The following is a 23,944-nucleotide window of genomic DNA, read 5'->3' as shown; positions in this document are numbered from 1 at the left end:
GATTGATGGGCTGAGTGGCCTCTTTCCCAGCTATAAACTGTTAGATTTCTTTGCTAACTTTGGATTGTTGAGATCATGCTGAGCATTGAAACACCAAAAAAACTGGAAATATCCTGTAATTCACATTTTAGTAAAATTGAAATATATGTTAACCCATTTTCTGAATATCTCCATATTGAACAATTTTGTTCTTGCCTGCTCAGATCTTTGAACCAATGATAATTTCAAATTGCACATCAAACAACTGAACTATCCAAAAATAAAATAGACAGTGGGAATCTGAAATAAAACAGAAAATGCTGGAAATGCTGGATATGGTCATGTAAGGAATAAAAACAAAATTGATGTTCAAGGATACTGACCTTCCTGATGCAGAGGTCACCTGCAAAAATGTAATCAATGTGGAATTGTTTCTGTTTTTCTCTCTCCACTTGATGTTGCTTGACCTGCTGAGTATCTCCAGCATTGTTTGCAATTTTGATTAATTTATTTTCTTAAAGGTTTGGTTCTGATTTTCAGCCATTTGATGCTATTTCTGTGCACTGAGTGTTTGCAAATACTGAGGCCTCAGAAAAGCTGATTTTGTCAAGTGCCAGATTCATCGGTTTCATCTGCAAGATGATTGCTGACCTTTTTAGTAGTCTTGTACAAGGAGCCACAATATTTGTCCACTTTCTGTAGGAAACGATTTCCAATCTGGTCACCTTTAAAAGATTAAGCCAGAGAGAAATATTTGTTTTAAAGCCTACAGGGACCACCTTTGACATTTTGGAGTTAAGATTGACTCCATTTTTAGGTCTAGTGGAAGGAAGTGTTGACCTTTCTGAACCATTGTAATATTAGGTGGGGAATGCTTGCTCTCATTTTTCAAATTTGGAAATTGATGGAAGTCTTTCATTGTACCAGAATGAGCTGGCAGAGTGTAGACGGCCAAAAATGTCATCTGTCAGCATTCTATGCAGCTGCCACTGTCACCTCCCAGCTGGCGTGATTGGTAAAAATTTTATCAGAACATATATAGGGATGCCAATAAAGGAGAACCAAGAGTGTATGCCTTTCATTGTAAGCTTGATTACACAGGGTTGATTTAAACTGACGATGACCTGAAAGGGCCTGAGGGAGCAGGGAATGAATCTTTTGTTTTCTTGAATTTTAATAAAGCATATAGATTCAGCTTACATCAGTGAAACCCCTGCCATTTCTCATCAAAGCTTTGTAATATTCCAAGAATAAAAATGACCTTTCCATTGAGATAGTCACTCCAGGCACCGATGAGCCCTGAACAGAAAAATACATAGCAGCCCAACTGAGGTCTTCGGATTCATTGTAAATTCTAAATTGTGACCAAAGCAAAGCCATTTTGGTTCTTCTCAGAAGAAATATTCTGCAAATCATTATTAAAGTGGGATTTTTCACTCCAGCCTTCAGGTAATTATATGTACACACTTTCTGGTAAAGAACCACGGAGCCAATTAGATTTTTTTTTTACCCCAGAGCTGGTTTTATTTTCTGTCTAGCTAGAAAATGAATTAAAATAAGCTGTCATTATAGAATCCTGTCATGTACTCTTACCAAGGGACTGCAAGTTGCACATTTACCCAGGGCAGCCTCCTTGAGCCTAGTTTTGAACATCAAGAAAATGCAAAATACCATGAAACCTGATGTGCTATTTTTGCCAAATAATAAAATGTAGTTTTGAATCCAGTTGACCGAAACAACTAATATTTCCAGGCACAAGGCAGTGAAAAGTGTAGATACTTGCTAGCAACGTCTTTATTAGGTGGGAAGTGTTAGGAATTGAGTTGCGGCATTTCATCATTCTCCTCATCTGAGTTTGATCTCCTCAATGGGACATGGAGAAATTCTCAAAATTTTGCTCTAATCCCTTCCCCCATTCTCCATTTTTCATTTTCCATCTTGGTTCATATCCATTTTTTTTTCATCTCTCCCAGAGTATTGGTTGCTTTCAGGTGGGGTAGATCTTATGTTGTGATATACAAGGTAGAACAATTGTATAGAACAGATTGAAAGAGGCAATCTCATTTCATGCCTGTAATTGTTTAATAGCTTTTCACCACATATGTGCATTTCTGTTTGGAGTCATTAAAAGTCATGGGATGTGATTAGTGTAATTGAATCTCCACAGATTAATTTGAACATCATAACCAACTTACCAATGATTCACCCATCTGCACTTATCTGTAAAGTTGACACCCAAACTTATTAGCAAATATGTTCTCTACTGATCAGAAAAAAGTGTTAGTGGAAAAAAAAACAAATATTCAAATTATCTTTGTAATCATTTTCCCTGGATACTTCATCTTTGAGGTAATCAGTTTGGAAACATTCAGAAACATCAACTCAAACAGATCTGCCCTTTTTCAACATTTGTACTTACATATGAATTTTCACAATATTTTCAAGATCATGCTGTTGGATAACTTATTGCAGTGGAAGTGCATTGAAGTGTAATGAATGTTTCTAAAGTTGCACTGTGGTATGCTATCCAATATTACATTGTTGTTTTTTAAAGCAGTGGAACTAAAAGGAAATCTATAGGGATATATAGTTGCATCAACTTTATATCACTTGTTTTTGTCTTTTGTTTAAAATCAAAATTATCTTCATCATGTGTAATGGGCAATTAGTCCTCAAAGCAGTTTCTTTTTCCATCACAGTTGTTCTTAGATGTATTCTAACCGAATGCAGTTAGTTCTGGAAAAATGAAGCCATTCTCAATTAATATTTCTGTTCCAGGTACAGAAGCTACAGGATTAAGCTTCCTGATTAAAAATTTGCTCTCCCTGCTGTTTTTAGACTGGTAGATATAAATGCTGTCACTTTTAATAGATATGCCAACAATGTTCCCTTTGGAGACAGCTTTGAAGAAAAATACAAGTGAAGAATGAATGGATCAAGAGAAACAGAGAAGGGAAAGGCAAATGGAAATGAAGTAATCCAAGCAACAGAGATAGAGGAATATAAGAAACTAAATACAACCAACAATAAATGCCCATGAAAAGGGTAAATGCTAAAACAAGAAAGTGAGGATAATACGGGAAAAAAACAGTTTGATTGGACCACCTCATTTAGTTCCTTATCTGTGGCACTGATTTCCAATAGGAATGTCCATTTCTTTGTTGGAAATGCAGATTTTGAATCAAGAATGATCTTTGTTATATACATAATGAATCAACCAAGGGACAGTAAGTGAATAATATGAATGTTACTTCTCAAGAACATGGAAGACAAGAGTTTTAGGATAGGCAAGTACAGAAGATCCAAAGAGTGTGCTTAGCCTTCAAACACTATTCTTCAGTCTGATTACCTTTAAATTTGAAAAATAAATAATTGTATTCTTGTATCTAAATATTTGTGAACCCGGGTCAAAGCTGAGGGGAAAATGAGCAGGTTGTTTCCCCCCTGACACAGATTGTGTTATTCCTTTCCTCCTATACAGAGCTACCTGTGCATCTGTCTCCCAGGCTGGGAAGGGAATTTCTGTGAACATGAAGTCAATGAGTGTGCTTCAGAGCCTTGTGAAAACAATGGAACATGCACAGATCTTGTAAATGGCTATCGGTGAGTTCCAAAACCAACACTCATGGACATCCTAAGTAGTGAACAAAATGCTCTGTGTTCATGAGTGATTGAATTTGGTGTAATGATCTTGATGTTCTTGATAATCCACAGTGTCTTGTGATTCTGAAAAATATGTTAAGGATGAACAATTACACCTTTGATTGGACCAAGAGAGGCCACTGTAACCGAGCACACCACCATCTTAATAGAAAAGGCAGTAAATGTAATATTTTATTTAAATTTATATATACTTTTTCTACTCACAAGCATTTTAATTATGTTTTTGTTTTCTAAATTATATTTCTTTGAGTTAATTTTTAATGTCTTGTAGTGTGAGAGTGTTTTAAAAAATGGTAAAAAAAGTCTCAGCCTTCATCAATTTCTAATGCCTCATTAAAGCCTGTTGGATCCTTCCATGAATAGGGTCAACCTGAAGCCTACTCATGATCAAAGTCTCATTGATTGATTTAAAGAAATGGAAGTCCAGTAAGATCCACGTCCTGCCCATTTGGAGATGTTGGTGAGATTGTAGCCAGGCAATTCAGCCCAAATTTAAATCTTTATCTGGCAGATTGATGCACCATCAATAACTCTCGGAGACGTGAGGTGAGATATAGGTTTTTATTCGCTGGAAGAGAGCAGTCAGCAGCAGGAGTTCACCATACGACATCCTGGAGACTGAGGGAGGAGCAGTGCCTCCAATCGCCTTTATACAGGGGTCTGAGGGAGGAGCCACAGGAGCAATCAGCAGGGGGCGTGTCTAGACAGGTATATGTAATTCACCACATTCACCCCTCCTTTTGTTTTAAAAGAGAGTCCCCACGGGCGAAGTTCCTCACAAGTATATTTACAGGTTAAGTCTATCAGGTGGTCGAGTCTGTCGCTGCGATCTACGTAGCACCGGTGGTGATTGCACCGGTGACGGTGGTTGTGCTGGTTCCAGCCTGACTTGTGGTGCCAGCCCACTAGGCGTCAGTAATCCCTCATGCGTGTGCGAGCTGCCCGGTATGGGAGTGTCGTGAGCAGTCTGTGTAGGGCTTGGTGTGCGCGGTATCTGGTGGGTATAGACCTCAGTGGGTACAGGGTTCATAGTTACTGTGGATTGTTCGGTGTAGTGGTCTGCTGCTCCCGCGGGCGCCAGGTCGTGGACGGAGACCGTGTCCTCCGGCCCATCAGGTAAGACCACGTAGGCATACTGGGGGTTCGCATGTAGTAGGTGAACCCTCTCTACCATCGGGGAGTATTTATTGCTCCGCGCAAGTTTCCGGAGCAGCACTGGCCCTGGGGATGTCAACCAAGCTGGTAGGGTGGTCCCAGTGGCAGACTTCCTGGGAAAAGAAAAGAGTCGCTCCTGAGGGGTGGCATTGGTGGACATACATAACAGAGAGCGGATAGAGTGGAGTGCCTCAGGGAGGACCTCCTGCCATCGAGAGACCAGCAACCCCTTTGACTTAAGAGCCAGAAGTGTGGCCTTCCACACTGTGGCATTCTCCCTCTCCACCTGTCCATTTCCCCGGCGATTATAGCTCGTGGTCTGACTAGTAGCAATGCCCCTAGCCAGCAGGTACTGGCGCAGCTCGTCACTCATAAAGGAGGACCCTCTACCACTGTGGATATAGCAGGGATATCCGAACAGAGTGAAGAGCTGGTGCAGGGCTTTTATGATGGACGTGGCAGTGGTGACGGGGCAGGGGGTGGCAAAGGGGAACTGCGAGTACTCGTCGATAATGTTGAGAATGTAGACATTGCGGTCTGTGGAGGGAAGGGGGCCCTTAAAGTCAACACTCAGTTGCTCAAAGGGGCGGGTGGCCTTGATAAGTTGCGCCTTGTCGGGATGGTAGAAGTGCAGTTTGCACTCAGCGCAGACTTGGCAGTCCCTGGTAATCGTCTTGATGTCCTCAAGGGAGTAAGGCAGGTTCTGGGCTTTCACGAAATGGTAAAATCGGGTGACCCCCGAGTGGCAAAGATGTGCATGGAGGGCATATAGCTGGTCGAGCTGTGCGCTGGCACATGCTCCCTGGGATAGGGCATCAGGGGGCTCATTGAGCCTTCCAGGCCGGTACAGGATGTCAAAGTTGTAGGTGGAGAGTTCTCTTCTCCACCTCAAAATTTTATCATTTTTGATTTTGCCCCCTGTTGGTTGCTGAACATGAATGCAACTGAGCGCTGGTCGGTCAGCAAGGTGAACCTTTTGCCGGCGAGATAGTGCCTCCAGTGCCTAATAGCTTCCACTATGGCCTGGGCTTCTTTCTCCACCGCAGAGTGCCAAATTTCAGGGCCTTGAAGGGTATGAGAGAAGAATGCTACTGGCCTGCCTGCCTGATTGAGGGTAGCAGCCAGCGTGAAGTCAGAGGGGTCACTCTCTAATTGGAAGGGAATGGTCTCGTCCACCGCATGCATCGTTGCTTTGGCAATGTCCCCTTTAATGCGGCTGAAGGCCGCGCAGGCCTCGGCTGAGAGGGGAAAAGTGGTGGACTTGACCAGGGGGCAGGCCTTGTCTATGTAGTGAGGGACCCATTGGGCATAATAAGAAAAGAAACCCAGGCACCGTCTGAGGGCCCGGAGGGTGGTGGGAAGAGGGAGTTCTAGCAGTCGGGATACGGTCATACGGTCGGGATCAGGGCCAATGACCCCGTTCTCCACGACATACCCAAGGATAGCGAGTCGGGTGGTTCCGAACACACACTTGTCCCTGTTATAGGTAAGTTTCAGGGCTTCGGCCACTTGGAAAAATCGTTGGAGGTTGGCGTTGTGATCCGGCCAGTCGTGACCACAGATGGTGATATTATCCAGATAGGGAAATGTGGCCTTCAGTTGGCACTGGTCCACCATCCGGTCCATTTCCCTCTGGAAGACAGAGTCACCATTTGTGACACCGAAGAGGACGCGCAGGAAGTGATAGAGCCTGCCGCCCGCCTCGAAGGCAGTGTAGGGGCGGTCCTCCGGGCGGATGGGGAGCTGGTGGTAAGCAGATTTCAGAGCTGTGGTCGAGTACACCTTGTACTGAGTTACTGGTTGACCATATCCGCGATGCGGGGTAGGGGGTACGCGTCAAGCTGCGTGAACCTATTGATGGTCTGGCTATAGTCCATGACCATCCTATTTTTCTGCCCGGTCTGAACAACAACCACCTGGGCCCTCCAAGGACGTGCTTGGCTCAATGATCCCCTCCCCGAGCAGCCGCTGCACCTCTGACTGAATGAAGGCCCTGTCCCCCGCGCTGTACCTCCTGCTTTTAGTTGCCACAGGTTTACAGTCGGGGGTCAGGTTGGCAAACAGCGGTGGGGGAGGGATCTTGAGGGTGGAGAGGCTGCAAGTGGTGTCAGTAGTGCAGCTGTCGGCATGGTGCTGGGTAGGATGTGTAGGTCGGTGTGTGTGTGTGGTCAGTAGCGGGGTATATGATGAAGTCCCACAAAACTGAGGATTCCTGACAGTGAGTGGTGGGAGGGGCCCGTCATACACCATTGTCACACTTTTTAGGTGGCTCTGGAAGTCCAGCCCCAATAGCACAGGCACACACAGTTGAGGCATAACTAGTAGCGCAAAGTCCCGATATTCTGTGCCCTGCACCACCAATGTAGCTACACAACCCCCCCACCCCCCGGATGTCTGTGGAATGCGACCCAGAAGCCATGGTGACCTTCTGGCTTACTGGCTGTGTCACGAGTCTGCAGCGATGCACCATATCCGGGTGAATAAAACTCTCAGTGCTGCCCGTGTCAAACAGGCATCTACTCCTGTGCCCCTCCACCAGTATGTCCATCATTGACCTTGCGAGCTGGTGTGGGGCACTTTGATCGAGGGTCACGGAGGCCAGAGTTGAATCGCTGTCTTGGTGCCTGGTAAGCACCCGTGGGTCGGAGGCAGGGCGAGGTGGCACCAACAAAGATGGCCGCCCCTTTGCCTCGCACAAGGCAGGCAGGCAAGATGGCGGCCATCAAAATGGCGGCCCCCATGCCTCACACACGGCGCTCTCAACCCCGCTCGTGGTTCAGACTTACAGACCTTGGCGAAATGGCCCTTCTTTCCGCAGCTGGAGCAGGTAGCTTCTCGGGCCGGGCATCATTTTTGGGGGTGTTTTTCGAGTCTGCAGAAGTAACACTGTGCGGACTTGCGACTGGCAGCAGCCCTGGTCGATTGCAGGGAGTTCACAGATACGTGAGTGGCAGCAGCTGATTTCAATTCGCTGGCGGGTGGCGGGGTCTGCAGCGTCCATGGGACCGGCAGGAGATCACGCGGCTGGACAGCGTCAGCATTGTGCAGAGCAGCCTCCAGCGTGTCAGCCAGCTCGATCGCTGAGCGTGAGGTAAGATCGGCATTTTCCAGCAGCCGCTGGCACATGTACACTGACCTGATCTCCGTAACGAAGGCGTCTCGTACCAGGAGTTCTGCGTGCTGTTCCGCCGTCAGTCTCCTGCAGTCACAGGCCCACACGAGTGTCTCTAGGGCCTCGGCAAACCCAGCACTCGACTCTCCGGTCCGCTGCTGCTGCGTTGCTAAACGATGTCTTGCGTAGAGGGTGTTCACCGGCCGCAGGTGCTGTCTTTTGAGGGCGTCCAGTGCCCCTTGGTAGGTCGGCAGGTTCCTGATAAGGGAGAATACCCTCGGACTGACTCTGGAAAGGAGGATTTTGTGCATTGTGGCAGGCTCAGTCACGGGAATCTCTCCAAGTATGATTGGAAGCATGCAAGCCAGGGTTCAAAAGCAAGAGCTGCTTCTGGAGCTTGAGGGTCCAAGTCCAATTTTTCCGGACTTAAAATACTCTCCATGTTTTAAAACTTCCAGCGAATAAAATTGATGCACCATCAATAACTCTCGGAGATGTGAGGTGAGATATAGGCTTTTATTCGCTGGAAGAGAGCAGTCAGCATCAAGGGATCACCACACAACATCCTGGAGACTGAGGGAGGAGCAGTGCCTCCAATCACCTTTATACAGGGGTCTGTGGGAGGAGCCACAGGAGCAGTCAGCAGGGGGGCGTGTCCAGACAGGTATATGTAGTTCACCACACAGATTAATAGCAAAAATGTTTTAACTGAAATTTGCTTTGACATTTTTTGTCAAGGCATTCTTCTTTATCGCAAATTACTCAAATCTTCAATAAATGACTGCAAGCTTGAAAATAAGAGAAAGAGGAGGTTATGAATCTCCAAATAAATCAATTATTTTTAACTAAATGGAAACTGCTGGAAGGTTGGTTGGAATTGGAATTCATTTAGAGAAAAATCAAAGTTGCTGGATCAGGAAATTCAAATTTTGCCAGAATCATTCTGAAAACTTGTGTTTCCTTTCATGAAAAAGAATACTTGATTATGTATTACTGCTCTGGTACACATCTTGATGTAACATAAAGAATAACTCATAAACAAAGCAATAATCAGGCTAATGGCAACATAGATTTCAACACACTTAAAGAAATTGCTCTCAGTTTTCTCCTCCTATGTCCAGAAAATTCTTCCCTTCTCTTGGGACCTCAAAATTTGCTACCAAATGTCCACAAGACTCCTTTTTGTATTGGGACACTACGCTGTGTAACTAGGGCAGGAGACTGCTGCCAAACAGTTTCTAACTAGTGACAGACTTGAACACTTGCGTGGCTGTTAGACACTACACCGTGCCTAGAGCAAGCAGGTTTTAAATAGCATCAGTTGTATTTGTTTGTCTTCAAAAAGCAGTGATTTTTATCACTGACAGTTTTCCAAGAAATAAGCAGTAAGACAAAACTGCTTTGCTCACAACAGTTTCAAGCATTCAGGCCTGGAGATGCCGGAAATGGCTGGGGGTGAAAATGAAACAAATTCATTACTTTAATAAGTTAAGAACTATAAAGATTTTGAAGGTATCAACAATCATTTGAATGTTACAATGAAAATAAAGATTTGGGGTATGCAATCATCGACAGCTTTGTATGAAAACAATCAATTACCTGCACTAGTTGTTGGTGCTGATGTTCATTTTCAGTCAAAAATGCAATGCAGGTGAATTCCTCTGTTGATAAGTATTAGGAACTAATTCAGCCTTATAGTACTATAGTAGTATTGCTAGCATTCTAATTTTTCCTGTATTTCATTTAAGTACATAACTTGTTACAGTTTGTCTTTTTTTCTACCTTTTAACTCTTTCCATGAAACTTCAGCAACTGGGGCAGCCGATTAATTGGCCAAAATTTATTGGTCCTGATGTGTCCCAATTAACTGGAATCTACTCTGTATATAAACTTTTAAATTTACTTTCCAGGCCTCTACAACTCTTGTTCTCAGTATTAGTTCAAAGGTTTCAAAGGTACATTTAATGTCAGAGAAATGTATACAATATATATCCTGAAATGCTTTTTCTTCTCAACCATCCACAAAAGCAGAAGAGTGCTCCCAAAGAATGAATGATAGTTAAATGTTAGAACCCTCAGCATCCCTCCCTCAGGTGAGTAAGAGAGAGCAAGCAACAATCTCTGTCCCCCCACCAGCAAAACAAAGCATCAGCACCTACCACCGAGCACTCAAAGCGTGAGCAAAGAAAGAACAAAGATACAGACCTGCAGTTACCCCAAAGACTTCGCATTTCACCCGGTATTCGACAAAGCACAGGTTCTTTCTCTCCATAATAAGGACAAAGGTGGTGTCTCCATTTCACAACAAGTGGGGAGACATAACAAACAACTCATTGGTTTACGATGTTGAAAGTCCATTACATTGCTTCTTTCCAGCTCAGTGCCCAAAGATCTTGGGTCTCTAGGCACACAGGAGTAGATATTCCAGCTCCCCCAACAACACATGGATCTCCTGCCGTGACACCGGCCTTCTATCCGCCCATCTCCAGAGCCCTGAGATCCTAGGCCTCCAAAGTCAATCCAAACTCTTCGGCCAAGCCCCTGGTGTGCCGAACAACGGCCAGTTATGAAATCTACAAAGAACCGTAGTCAGTGTGTATCTCCAGGTCTGGGACTTCAAAAGAACCCTGAAAGAGAAAAATAAAGATTAAAGATGGAAATATAGCTGTTTCCAAAGATGCAAACAAATAAATCACCGTTTATCGCCATCATAACTTTGCTCCACTCCTCGTTTTATATTTTGTTTATCAAAATAAATAAATTCAAAAGAAAAATTATGTATGTATATACTGACAACATGATTTGCTGAGTCCTTTAAAGTGAGTCTGTAGGTTCTGAAATCAATTCAGAGTTGAGGTGACTGAAGTTACCTACACTGGTTGTAAGCTAATACCTCCTGCCCAATCAAGTCAAGTCACTTTTTATTGTTATTTTGACCATAACTGCTGGTACAGTATATAGTAAAACTGAGACAATGTTTTTCAGGACCATGGTGCTACATGAAACAATACAAAACTACACTGAACTACGTAAAACAACACAAAAAAAAACTACACTAGACCACAGACCTACACAGGACTGCATAAAGTGCACAAGACAGTACAGGCATTACATTAAATAATAAACAAGACAATAGGCATAGTAGAGGGCAGTAAGTTGGTGTCAGTCCAAACTCTGGGTATTGAGGAGTCTGATGGCTTGGGGGAAGAAACTGTTACATAGTCTGGTCGTGATAGCTCGAATGCTTCGGTGCCTTTTCCCAAATGGCTGGAGGGAGAAGAGTTTGTACAAGGGGTACATGGGGTCCTTCATAATGCTGTTTGCTTTTCAGATGCAGCATGTAGAGTAACTGTCCTTAATGGCAGGAAGAGAGACCCCGATGATCTTTTCAGCTGACCTCACTATCCGCTGCAAGGTCTTGCGATTCGAGATGGTGCAACTTCTGAACCAGGCAGTGATGCAGCTGCTCAGGATGCTCTCAATACAACCCCTGTTGAATGTGATGAGGACGGGGGGGGAGGTGGGAGATGAACTTGCCTCAGCCTTCGCAGAAAGTGGAGACGCTGCTGGGCTTTCTTTGCTATGGAACTGGTGTTGAGGGACCAGGTGAGATTCTCCGCCAGGTGAACACCAAGAAATATGGTCCTTTTAATGATCTCTACTGAGGAGCCATCGATGTTCAGCGGGGAGTGGTCACTTTGTGCTCTCCTGAAGTCAACAACCATCTCTTTTGTTTTGTTCACATTCAGAAACAGGTTGTTGGCTCTGCACCAGTCTGTTAGCCACTGTACCTCCTCTCTTTATGCTGACTTGTCGTTCTTGCTGATGAGACCCACCACGGTCGTGTCATCGGCGAACATGATGATATAGTTCGAGCTGTGTGTTGCAGCACAGTCGTGGGTCAGCAGAGTGAACGGCAGTGGACTGAGCACACAGCCCTGGGGGGCCCCCCGTGCTCAGTGTGATGATGTTGGAGATGCTGCTTCTGATTCAGACTGACTGAGTCCTCCCAGTCAGGAAGTCTAGGATCCAGTTGCAGAGGGAGATGTTCAGGCCCAGTAGGCTCAGCTTTCCAATCAGTTTCTGAGGACTGATTGTGCTGAATGCTGAACTGAAGTCTATGAACAGCATTCAAACGTACCTGTCTATTCTTGTCCAGGTGGGTTAAGGCCAGGTGGAGGGTGATGACAATGGTGTCATCTGTTGAACGGTTGGGATGGTACGCAAACTGCAGGGGGTCCATTGGAGAAGGGTGGGGTACAGCAGTATGATGAAGGATGTTGGTTTCTTGTGGCTTGTAAATATGTTCAGTGTTGGTGAGGCCTTTGCCTGTAGTGTACTGGGCTGTATCCACCACACTCTGTAGACTTTTCCATTCCTGGGCAGTACTGTTTCTATATGCTATGATGCAACCAGTTAGGATACTCTCCACTACAAATTATGCATATTTTAGATGAGATACTGAATCGATCCAAATTTCTAAGAAAGTAAAGGTGCTGCTGTGCCTTCTTTGTATTGGCACTTGCATGCTGGTCCCAGGACAACTCTACTGATATGATAATGCCTCGCTATTTGAAATTGCTGATGGTCCTCCTAAATGTGTTGTGAAACTTCAAACATCTCACATTTTGCCCTACTTACTGGCATTGTTATGTTTTAGAATGTCAAAACATTAAAATAATTCAAAGGAAAACAAGAGAGCCAAGAGATGCAAATATTGGTTTGTTCTTTAAGCAAGGTGTAACATCATGATGTAAGCAATTCACTTATTTTTCATATAACCCATAATTACTTAAACAAATGAAAAATGATTAAACTATTTACAAGGTTACTCAAATATCACAACAGGCATAATCTCCCTGAACTCTAAAGTCCCCTGTCCCTGCTGAGGTTGCACATGTATTTCTTAAGCCTAACGTCTCTTAATCTCCCAACCACCTTCACCTCAACATTTTAGATTATGATTTGCACTGATGTGATCCAATACTATAAAATATAATTCTGCTTGTCACCTTTTTCTTCTCTCCCTTTGTTGGAGGAATGCCAAGACCACCACTTCAACCATGTCCTTGCTCATAGTTTCTAATCTACCTTTGTGTGGCTGTGTCAGTGATTCAGTTTGTCGAAGACCTTTAATGCACCCTGGGAATATTTGTTCTGTCAAATATATGTCCTCATTGAGCTCACTGCAGACCATTGAAAACTCCACATTGATGTTCTAAAGGAAAGCGAAGTGCACTCAGAAAGGAAAACAAAATATAATCAGGGCTGTGGGGAAAGTGCAGGAGCATGGCATTGTCTTGATCCTCCTTTTGGAGGCCAGGTTGCTAAGCCCAAAAGGACTCTCTGATTCATTCTACATGTCTACACTCATTGTTTTCTGAAGTGGACATGCAATTTCAACTTTGCATCAACATTTTAAGTTATTTTCATTAAAAATTTAGCTTGATGTACGTGCTTTTGTTCTATTTTCAATTTTGTTGCCATGGAGGGCAGATTTTTTTTTTGCACAAGTTTTGTGGCCAGTTCTTTGATGATAACACTTATATAATTCCTGAGAAATCTCTGTCCTCAGGATGTGGGTATGTGTGGGAGTTTTGATGCCACTGAATAATTTTAATTTGCAAGATAAATTGATGAATCAATCTGCTCAATTTCCATGTGGAAAGGATGCATTCTCCTGACTCATACAGTTCAGGTTAGGGTTAATAATGACCTATGTTGGTTGGTGCTGCAAAAAGATGCATTTCACAGTATGTTTTCAATTTTTTGTAAGATCTTAAGACATAGTAGAATCAGCCGATTCAGCCCAACGTTTCAATGTACATGTGACAAAGAGAGCTAGTCATTAAGATAAAGCAGCATTTTCAGATGACATCCATCATTGTGTCTTTTTTTTCATACCCAGAACCACTTCCTGGGGTCTGTGTCATAAAAAGCATTGGAAACCCTGCTCTAGAGATTGTTGTGTAGGAAAATCCCAGCAGATCAGCAGTTCCTGACATACTCAAACCACCCATCTGGCACCAACAATCATGACATATTCATAGTCATTTTGATCACCTTTCTTCCCCAACTGAACCTCAACCACGCCTGCATGCTATAATGCATTGAGTTTCTGCCCAATGATTGGTTGATAAGAGATTTGCACTAAAAGCAGGTGTACCTAATAAAGAGACCACTGAGTATATATTGTCACTGAATGGTATGTCAGCAAAGCTCTCTCAGTGGCTTGTCTAGTAATGCTGCTGCCACACAGCACCAGTGATGATGTTTCATTCTTATCTCAGGTCCTGACTGTCTAAAGTTTTCACATTCTCCCAGTGACTGTGATTTCCATCTGGATTCTCCAGATTCCTCCTACATCCCTAAAGCAAAACAGTTTGCTTTAATTGGCACAATTGCCTTTAGTTTCTATAAATTGACAAATGGCATGTTTGCCTCTGTAGGTTTGTTATAGAATACAAGGGACAGCATGGAAGCAGAGTAATTAGCACAATGCTTTACCCTACCAGCGATCTGGGTTTAATTCCTGCTGCTGCCTATTAGGAGTTTGTACATTCTCTCCATGGCCACGTGGGGTTCCTCCAGGTGCTCCAGTTTCCCTCCACAGTCCAAAGAAATATCGGTTGGTAGGCTTAATTAGTCATTGTAAATCGCTTGGTGATTAGGCTAGAATGAAATCGAGGGATTGCTAGGTGGTATTCCACACTATATCTCACTAAATAAGGATTGGGCATCATGTTCCAACTTTACAAAACACTCATTTTATTGCGTGCCACAACATATCAAATGATGCGATTGTGCTGGGAAAAATGCGGAGGAGATTCACCACAATGTTGTTGGTATAGCAGGATTTCATTTTTTATGACAGATTAGATAGGCTTGTTTTCCCTCAAGCAAAGGAGACCCATTAGTTACCTGATAGGATTATAAAAACATAGATAATCAGAATCAGGAGGTAGATACTGACAACATCTAAACAGACATGTGAATAGGCAAGGCAGAGAAGGATGTGGACCTAATGGAATTTGTGTAGACTGGCACAACAGTCGGTGGGCTTCTGTGCTGTAAGATTGTATGTCTTAATTGTCCACTGTAAGAAGCCCTTAGTGTGAAGTTGAGAGAGAGAATCTGGAAGAGTTGACGGGAATGATGGAGTGGAGAAGCAAATCATGAAAAAGTCTGCTTGAGTCTATATGGATTCAGTGGGCCAAAGGGACTGCTTCAATGCTGATTCTATGACTTGTAGGATTTTCATCAAATACTCAGCGGTTAATAGCTTTGCTCTTCTTTCTAAATGTGCTTTGTCCATACATTACCCAGCTTTAGCCAACCTTCAGTTGCCACCACTTCGGCTTATTGCAGCCACTTTTTTATAAAGGGACTAACAATAACCAGCTGCCAACTCTGTGGGAGTCAGACAATGATGGTGTTTCTACTGCTTGGAACACTTTGCTTGGTTCAAACAGACTCACCCTTCACCCTTCGTGACGTGATTTCAATGGCTACTTAGAAATTACTTTGCTGAATAAAAGAGAACTTGCAATTATGAAACACCTTTACTAACCTCAGGATGTCCCAAAGTACTTTACAGTCAGTGAAGTGCTTTTAAATTTTAAAAGGTACAACCCTAATCACCACCTCAGAATACCAATGAACTTTTCACTACGTTATGTACTTGTGTAGTTCCTGTTGTGTATCAGATGCTATGTCCCTGGGATTCTGCTGCAAGTTTTTCATTGCACCTGAGCATACATACAATATACTTCAGCATATGGTAATAATCTCAGCTTTGACTTTGAAATGTATTCAGTTTTATAAAGATAAGCTTTATGTATTACATATCCATTGAAACATCTAAACATACAGCAAAATGCGTCATTTGCCTCAAATGAAATGAGTGAGATTGAATTACAAGCTGAGCTGATGTGGCTAACATTGTACTTCTGTTTATCCAAATCTGCCCAACGCTGGCCTATGCAGGAATAGCATGAGTACCTGCTCCAGCATGGTGAATTCAGCTAAAAGGAAAAGACTGTGGGGAGAAAGAAACAATGCACTTTTGTGCTTCTTTCTGACTGTCCATTGAGGAAAGTCTATCATTAGATGCAGACCGTTGTCTTTCCTTGCAGACAGAGACAGACTTAAGGAAATGTAGACCACGGTTGGAGAAAATGTTCACAGACACCAGAAAGACCATCATTCTCAAAACATCTTTGTCATTATTTTCTGTTGACATATCTGTTTTTAGATGATTTGAGTACATTTTTAAATATCAGAATTGAAAAGTTGTAATGTAATAATAAATCTGTACTGTAGCTTTGTTTGGCCATACTGGCATCACCATTTTAAATCCTGTTCCGCGTTTTATAACACAGATACAGACACAGTGCCAAAGACTTACCAGAATAACACCGAAGCTGAATTTCATACCTAATGTTGAATAAAAGAAATGTTTTATGTATTGATTTATTTTGGGATGTTTCATTGTTGGCAAGCTAAACACTTTTGCAGGAAAGAGACTAAGAGCACTCTCTCATTAATCAACAACAAGCTCATAAGTCATTAAATAGTGCAAGACATGGGTGGCAGGTGGATGTAGGTGCTTCCTATTGCTAAATGCTCAATGCAGAATGTTAGCTCGATTGTAGCTGTCCAAGTTGGCACTGAATCAGCAATGCATGCTTACTGTGTTACAATCTGTCTTCTCGGCTTACTACATGCAACCACCCAAACCCATGATAATGGATGGCTTTGAGTTGCATTAAAAACAGCACCTTGCAAATTGTGCACAAAATAGAAAGCAGCAGTGACATACCCTCTGTATTTATGTTGGCCAGTTTTCTGAGGATAGGGACTTACAGACAGCACAAACAGACAAAAGAGTGTTTCACTGTTCTGAAGGATGATGATGAATTAACATAAAGTAATAAAAGTGAGGTTAGAAAGAAACCATAATTTTGCTTCCTGATGATGATGACCTAGTAGAATGTATCACATACTGAGAGTCAGGCCTCTGGATTTTCTCTTCAGCTCTATTAACAAGTGGAGGCAGAAAATTGATCAGAGTTGCGCCGGTAATGGAATTGTCTGCCACAGATGATTGCAAGAGGCTGTGATATAGTCATCCATTGCCATAATGAGACCAATGATGGCCTTCTGGTGCTGTAAGATTTATTACATCACAGCTATTCAATTCTGATATTCACAAATGTACTCAAATCAGAACCAGTTATGTTCATAGAAAAGAACAATAAACACAGGATAGTCTGGAAATCCAGAGGAACTCAGCACTTCAGGTAACATCTCTGGAAAGGAATAAAGAATCAACATTTTATGCCAAGACCCTTCATCAGGATGTTTTGAGAATCATGACATTTCTAGTGTTCAAGAGCGCTTTCTCCAATCATGTTCTGCATTCTCTAAAGTTTGACTCCATCTATCTGCATGGAGAGACAACGATCAGCATGCAATGATACACATTGATGCAGAATGGATTTACTTTGAGGTAGAATCCATTAGTCCTTTGCAAAGGGAAGAAGAGAATTGCTTCATATTCTGGAGCTGGGCAGTAGAGTAGAACTATATTCAGCTTACACAAAGAAAGATGCCGTAGTTAACTACAAAATACACAGAAACACAAAGCTAAATGATTAATAACCAGAGCAGAGATGGTTCCTAGAGATACCAATGACATTGAGAAGCTGCAGCTGACAGCTGGATGTGAAATGTGCCATTTTCATGGAGGGACAATTTCAAGTGGGGAATAGTCATAGAGTGATATTATGCCAAAAGATTTGGCAAAATTATCAGAATGTAATTATCAGCCTTTATATAAAAAAAATTAAGGAAGATGTGGCAAGATGGAACCTGATTACTTTTTTCAGTCTCAGTTCAAGGATTGAGTCTATTAAAATGAATATACTGCCCAGAGTGTTATATCTCTTTCAGACCCTACCAATAGAGATTAATCAAAATCAATTCAATGAATGGACCAAGATGCTATCAAGGGATATTTGGCAGGGTAAAGGGCCTGGAGTTCATCTCAAAACTTTGCACTTAGCAAAGGAAAAGGAGGGATGGGGCCTACCTTCTCTTAGAGATTATTATTTTGCAGCACAGTTGAGAGCTGTGATATGTTGGTGCAACCCTTCATATGACGCTCAATGGAAAAACATTGAGGAGTGGGTACTTCCCATCCTCATACACACAATTTTGGCTGATAACAACCTGAAAAGGTACATAAATACTATTGATAACCCATGGGTGAAATTGACTCTTAAAATATGGAAAACTACTATAAAAGAATATAATCTAGGGGGAGATATTGCAATTCTTAAATGGTATTCATATGACTCAGATGTTACACCAAATAAATTGGATGCTAGATTTAAGGACTGGACAGCTAAAGGAATAACAGTTCTTTGCAACATAATGAAAGAAGGAACACTGTTCAGTTTTGAAATGCTTAAAGAGAAACACTTATTAGAAAAACAAGATTTTTATCGGTATTTACAGGTGCGACAATATGTTAATAAGACACTCAAAAATGTAACCAAGGCATACACATGCTTGATAGAGCTCTTTAGAAAAGCATATAATTCAGATAATGGTAGTAGAATCATTTCAAGCATGTATAAGAGGTTGTCAAATCTTAAAACACATTCGACTTCATACATTAAAACAAAATAGGAGAAGGAAGGAGGGATAATAATATATGAAGAAGAATGGACAACAATATGGAGATATCAATTGAAGAGTACCAGTTCACAGAAATAGAGGGAGTTTGGATGGAAAAACTTGATAAGATAGTTTATTACACCCTCTCAGAAATCCCATTATGATAGTAACCTCCCTGTTTGCTGGAGAAATTGTGGAAATCAAAATGCAAATCATTATCATATTTTTGGGACTGCCCTGTTATCAAAAACTATTGGAGGGGGATACACAATGCCCTACAAGTCATCTTTAAATGTGAAACACCCTTGGAGAGTAAGACCATATATTTTGGATATATACCTCAAGAATGGTTGAAAGGAGATAAATATTTAATGAATATACTGTTGGTGGCTGATAAAAAGACTCTTACTGGGAAATGGTTATCACAGGAGAGCCCAACTTTAAATACATGGATGGAAGTTACAATGGATTTACAAAATGGAGAAGATAACAGCATCTGTTAACCATAAGCTGGAACAATTTGATTCATACTGGGAAAAATAGTTTAACTACATAATGCCTCATAGGCCTGATTTTATTCTCACAAATCAATGAAACTGTTGTAAAAACAAATCACTCCCTACTTGTACATATTTCTTTCCTCTTGCTTGTTTTTTTTCTTTCCACTCTTTTCTATGTGTATACCTCAGATAAATACTTTGTGGAGATTTGTGATATATATGATTATATATATATGTACAATATCTGAAATACATCTTATGGAAATGTTTGATGATGAACTTCAATAAAAAAGTAAATTACAAAATAAAGATGTCTTATCATCAAGTACTTGTTTTTACACTAAGCCTTCCATATCCCCCCCCCCCCCACCAGTGATACCATTCATCTTCAAATTCATCTTAATTTACAATAATCAATCAGTCTATCAACCAACACATTTTGTAATGTGAGCAGAAATTGGAGCACCTGTTGAACCAATAGGTTACCTCTGGGTACTCCAGTTACCTTACACATTCCAAAGACATATAGGTTTGTAGATTAATTGGTCACATGGGTGTAATAGGTGGGGTGGGTCCATTGGGCTCAAGTGCTTGTTTCTGTGTTGGATCTCTAAATTTTAAAAAGCCCTTATAGTCACAGAGAAGTGATGCAATCTCCACACAGATAGCACCAGGGGTCAGGATGGAACCTGGGTCACTGGTTCTGTGAGACAACAGCTGAACTAGCTAGCATAAAAAGGCAAGTGCAATTAGAAAACTATCAATTACCAATTAGCAAGCAACCAATGGGAAATGATTTTTAATCAGAAAGTTGTTGTGATTAGGGATGCATTGAGCAGTAAAGAAAGATTCAAGCTTAACTTCCAGAAGGGAAATGAATAAATTTTCAAATGAAAAGTAAGTCTGCAGGGAAATATCAAGGAAACAAGGCTTATTGGAAGGTTTCATAATAAGCAATTCCTTCTACCAGGTTCATACCCAATGGGAGAAAGTTATAATCTGCCCATCTCAAATTAGGTAGAGAGATGTAGCATGGTTAAATTCACTTACCTCAACACTGAACTAACTCTACAACCCATAGACTCACTTTTGTGGAATCTACTACTTATGTTCTTGGACTTATTCATTTACATTTTTATTAGCTATTTATCACAATTTGTCCTCATTCACACACTGGATGTTTGTCAGTTGCTGCAATGTATAGTTTTATATCTTTATTTTCCCATAAATGCCTGCAAGTAAATACAAGGCAAGGTTTGTATGGTGACATAAAACATACATAGTTAAATAATAACTTTACTGTTAACTTTGAACACAGAGTTGAGATAGCATGATGAATTGCAATACAGCTGTTCATTATCCATTAATCTTTTAACCTATTAACTTTTTGTTTAATATTTTTGTAGATGTATATGTAATCCAGGATGGCAAGGATCACATTGCACAGAGGATGTAAATGAATGCGATTGCAATCCCTGCCAGAACAATGCCACCTGCCTTGAGCCTGCAGTCCCTGGAATGTTTGAATGCATTTGCCCTCCATTCTTCACTGGTGAATTATGTGAACTCATGTATGATCCATGTGCTTCCCACAACAACCCATGCAGTAATTTTTCCACCTGCATTACTCAAAGCAATGGGACAGCTCTCTGCATCTGTCAGCCAGGTAAGAGATATCGGAATTGTTTTGTTATTGTCACAGGTACTGAGATACAGTGAAAAGCTTTATATCATGCACCTTCCAGATAAATCTTTCCATTCATACAGTAAACAATTTAGTATAAAAGAAAACAGAATACAGGAAATGGTATTTCTGTTCCAGATAAAGTAGACAAATAAAATACCATGTTCAGATATCATAGAGTCATAGAAGATTGAAACAGGACTTACAACTTTAAGTTAGTTCTTAGCATGAAGAACACATTTACAATAATCCTTTTCTATTTTTTCCCAACTTTAACATTAACCCCTCATAGATTCCAGCACTCATCCACTGCAGACAATATGAAAATAGTTGGAGTGGCAGATAGTTTGAGGAAGAAGAAAGGCTACAGAAGGACCTGGATTAGGAGAATGGCCAAAGAAGTGGCAGAAGGAATACAGTGTTTTGGAAGTGTAGGCTCATCCACTTTGGTAGAAGAAATAAAAGGGATGACTATTTTTTAAATGGAGAAAAAAATACCAAAAAAAACTGAGACATAAAGGGACTTGGGAGTCCTTGTGCAGGATTTCCTAATGTGCAGGATGTGCTGAGATTGAAGAGAGTTCAACGGAGGTTCATGAAAATGATTTTGGGAATGAAAGCCTTGTCATATGAAGACTGTTTGATTGTCAGGACTTGTACTCACTAGAAATCAGAAGAGTGAGGTGTGACTTCATTGAAATCTATCAAGTGTTGAAAGGCCTTGATAGAGCGGATGTAGAGAAGATGTTTCCTATGACTGGAGAGTCTAAGACTAGAAGACACCGCCTCAAAATAGAGGAGTGTTCTTTTAGAATGTAGATGAAGAGGAATTTCTTTAGTCATATAGTTAAGTATATTTAAGGCAGAGGTTGATAGTTTCTTAATTAGTCAGAGCATGAAGGGGATTAGGGCTGAGAGGGAAAATGGATCAGCCATGATGAAATGGCAGAGCAGACTTGATGGACCTAATACCCTAATTCTGTTCCTATATCTAATGGTCTTATGTCGATCTCTATCTAGGGAAGGTACATTTAGTTCACTGGAATATTCTCTTAATAATCCTTCTATTGCTTCCTTTACTATCTGATTTCTCCTCTTGTTTTCCTCTTTGACAACATCATCTGAGGAATCCTTTGTTTTTGTATCTCCACTGACTTCTTTCCTTTTGGCTTTCCATTCATCCGTCTGGGCTTTGGCCTTTGCATCTAGTGTTAGAAGCAGCTTTTTGTCTCCCACTTGAAGTTCATGCAATAGCCTTTATGAATGCAATGTGGATTCTGGTTTGTTATACTCACCAAAGTGAACACTTGCAACTTTCCTAAAACTCCTTGAACTTCCAGCTTTAAACCCAGCTACATTTCGCCATCTTCTACTTAATTAACATATCAGAAGCTTTCTCAGACATGTTACCTACAGGAAATGTTGTAGTCGGACAGCTGCATTCGTCACTTTCATGATTCCTCTGAGCTTCGTGGTTCTTCCTTGGTCCTATATGCTTTCCAACCAGAGGCACAGAGTTTGGCACTAACACCTGTTTCCTCTCTTTTGAGCAATGATTCATGATGTACAGCATAGATGCAGTTACCTTTCTAAAGCACTTCATACAGTACCTCTCTCAATTTGCTATCAGTTGGCTCTATTACTGTGGATGTGGTGTGCAAACGATGTAAAGTTCCCCAGTCTCAGCCAATCACATCCGCACAATACTGTTTTTATCATATACGACCCAATGTGGCTTGTTGGTTGTTGTATTTCATGGTTATGATTATCATTCCCACAGGAGTTATCTTTTCTCCAGAACAAGTTCTTATTTGGATACCTACAGACTTCCACTCAGTATCTTTGAAATGCTGTTCAAGTATTTTGTGAATGGCTGAAACTGTTAAGCCAGTGTCCAATTCCATTTTAAGTAATTTGTTGTTCACTTTTGGTGTAGCCATATTGCTTGTCTATTGTTAGTTTTCACATAGTAGATCTTAATGCTACTCAGTTCTGTGTCACTTTCATCGCTATCAGATTTTTTCATCAACAGCATGCAGATAAGTGCTCTTTTTGAAACTGCAACTTGACTTTTTATCATTATATTTACCCTGTACAATTTGTTATTTTTGTCTGTCCAACATGTTCTCAGTAGGTGTCATAAATTATGATCACCAACTGCAAAGCTACATTGCCATCCTCCCTATGATTCCAGACCCATCATATAAAAGCATGACAGAGCCTCTACTTCCTCAGGAATCTGTGAAGGTTTGACATATTATCAAAAACTTTGGCAAACTCCGATAGATATGTAGTAAAATGTGTGCTGGCTGGCTGCATCACACCCTGGTATGGGGACACCAATGCATTTGAGTGGAAATTCTTATTGAAATGTAGTGGATTCGGCCCAGTACCCCATGGGCAAAAACCCTCCCAAACATTGAGCGCAACTACATGAAATGTTGCTGTAGAAAGGCAGCATCCATCATCAAAGCTGCTCACCACCCAGACCATGCTTTTTTCTCACTTCTTCCATCAGGTAGAAGGTCCAATTGACTCAGGACTCACACCACCTCTCAACCATCAGGCTCTTGAATAATAGGGTATAGCTACACACATTTAAGGACTCTGTTATATTGTTATTTCATGTTCACTATTTATTTATATTTGCATTTGCACTGTTTGTTTACAGTTACTGTTTTATAGATTAGGTAAGTATGCCCACAGAAAAAGATTCTCAAGGTTGTATGTGATAACATGTATGTACTCTAATAAAAAATTTACTTTGAATTTTGAATTTAATTTTGTAGTATGATATAGAATCCAAACAACAAAATAAATTAGCCCAACCTGGGAAAAGAGAATTTAAATGTTTGCAGTCCACTGCTCATAGTGAAGCCGTGGCATTTTGGAGTAATACTAAATAGCTATAAACTTTTCATTAAATTGTCCAATTCATATCCTAAGTAGAGTACATCATGTATTGCATGAATACAATTTAATTTTCAAAGGATTTTTGAAATTGGCAGCAAATACACTTTGTGCTCTTGGTAAGAATTGCATTATGTCTGTTTGTACTATAATGACGCACATTTATATATGAGTTAGTTTGGGCATTGTTTTCTTATTTTTTGTCATTTCCATTTAGGCTATTCATCTCATCAGGGATGCAATTATCATTGCTCAGAT

At 41.2% G+C, this 23,944-nt stretch overlaps 1 protein-coding gene across 1 annotated transcript in view; it reads left to right on the top strand.

The window, feature by feature from the left end:
• Positions 1-23,944, top strand: part of LOC132401336 (protein eyes shut homolog) — a 1,222,700-nt gene that overhangs the window by 556,929 nt on the left and 641,827 nt on the right. Inside the window, exons 14-15 of the mRNA XM_059983465.1 lie at positions 3,461-3,582; positions 20,499-20,758. Coding sequence (XP_059839448.1) covers positions 3,461-3,582; positions 20,499-20,758 — 382 coding nt within the window. The remainder of the gene's footprint in view (positions 1-3,460; positions 3,583-20,498; positions 20,759-23,944) is intronic.

This window comes from Hypanus sabinus, chromosome 10 (genome assembly GCF_030144855.1).
Source record: "Hypanus sabinus isolate sHypSab1 chromosome 10, sHypSab1.hap1, whole genome shotgun sequence".
Classification (NCBI taxonomy): domain Eukaryota; kingdom Metazoa; phylum Chordata; class Chondrichthyes; order Myliobatiformes; family Dasyatidae; genus Hypanus; species Hypanus sabinus.
This window is presented reverse-complemented; position numbering and strand designations above follow the sequence as displayed.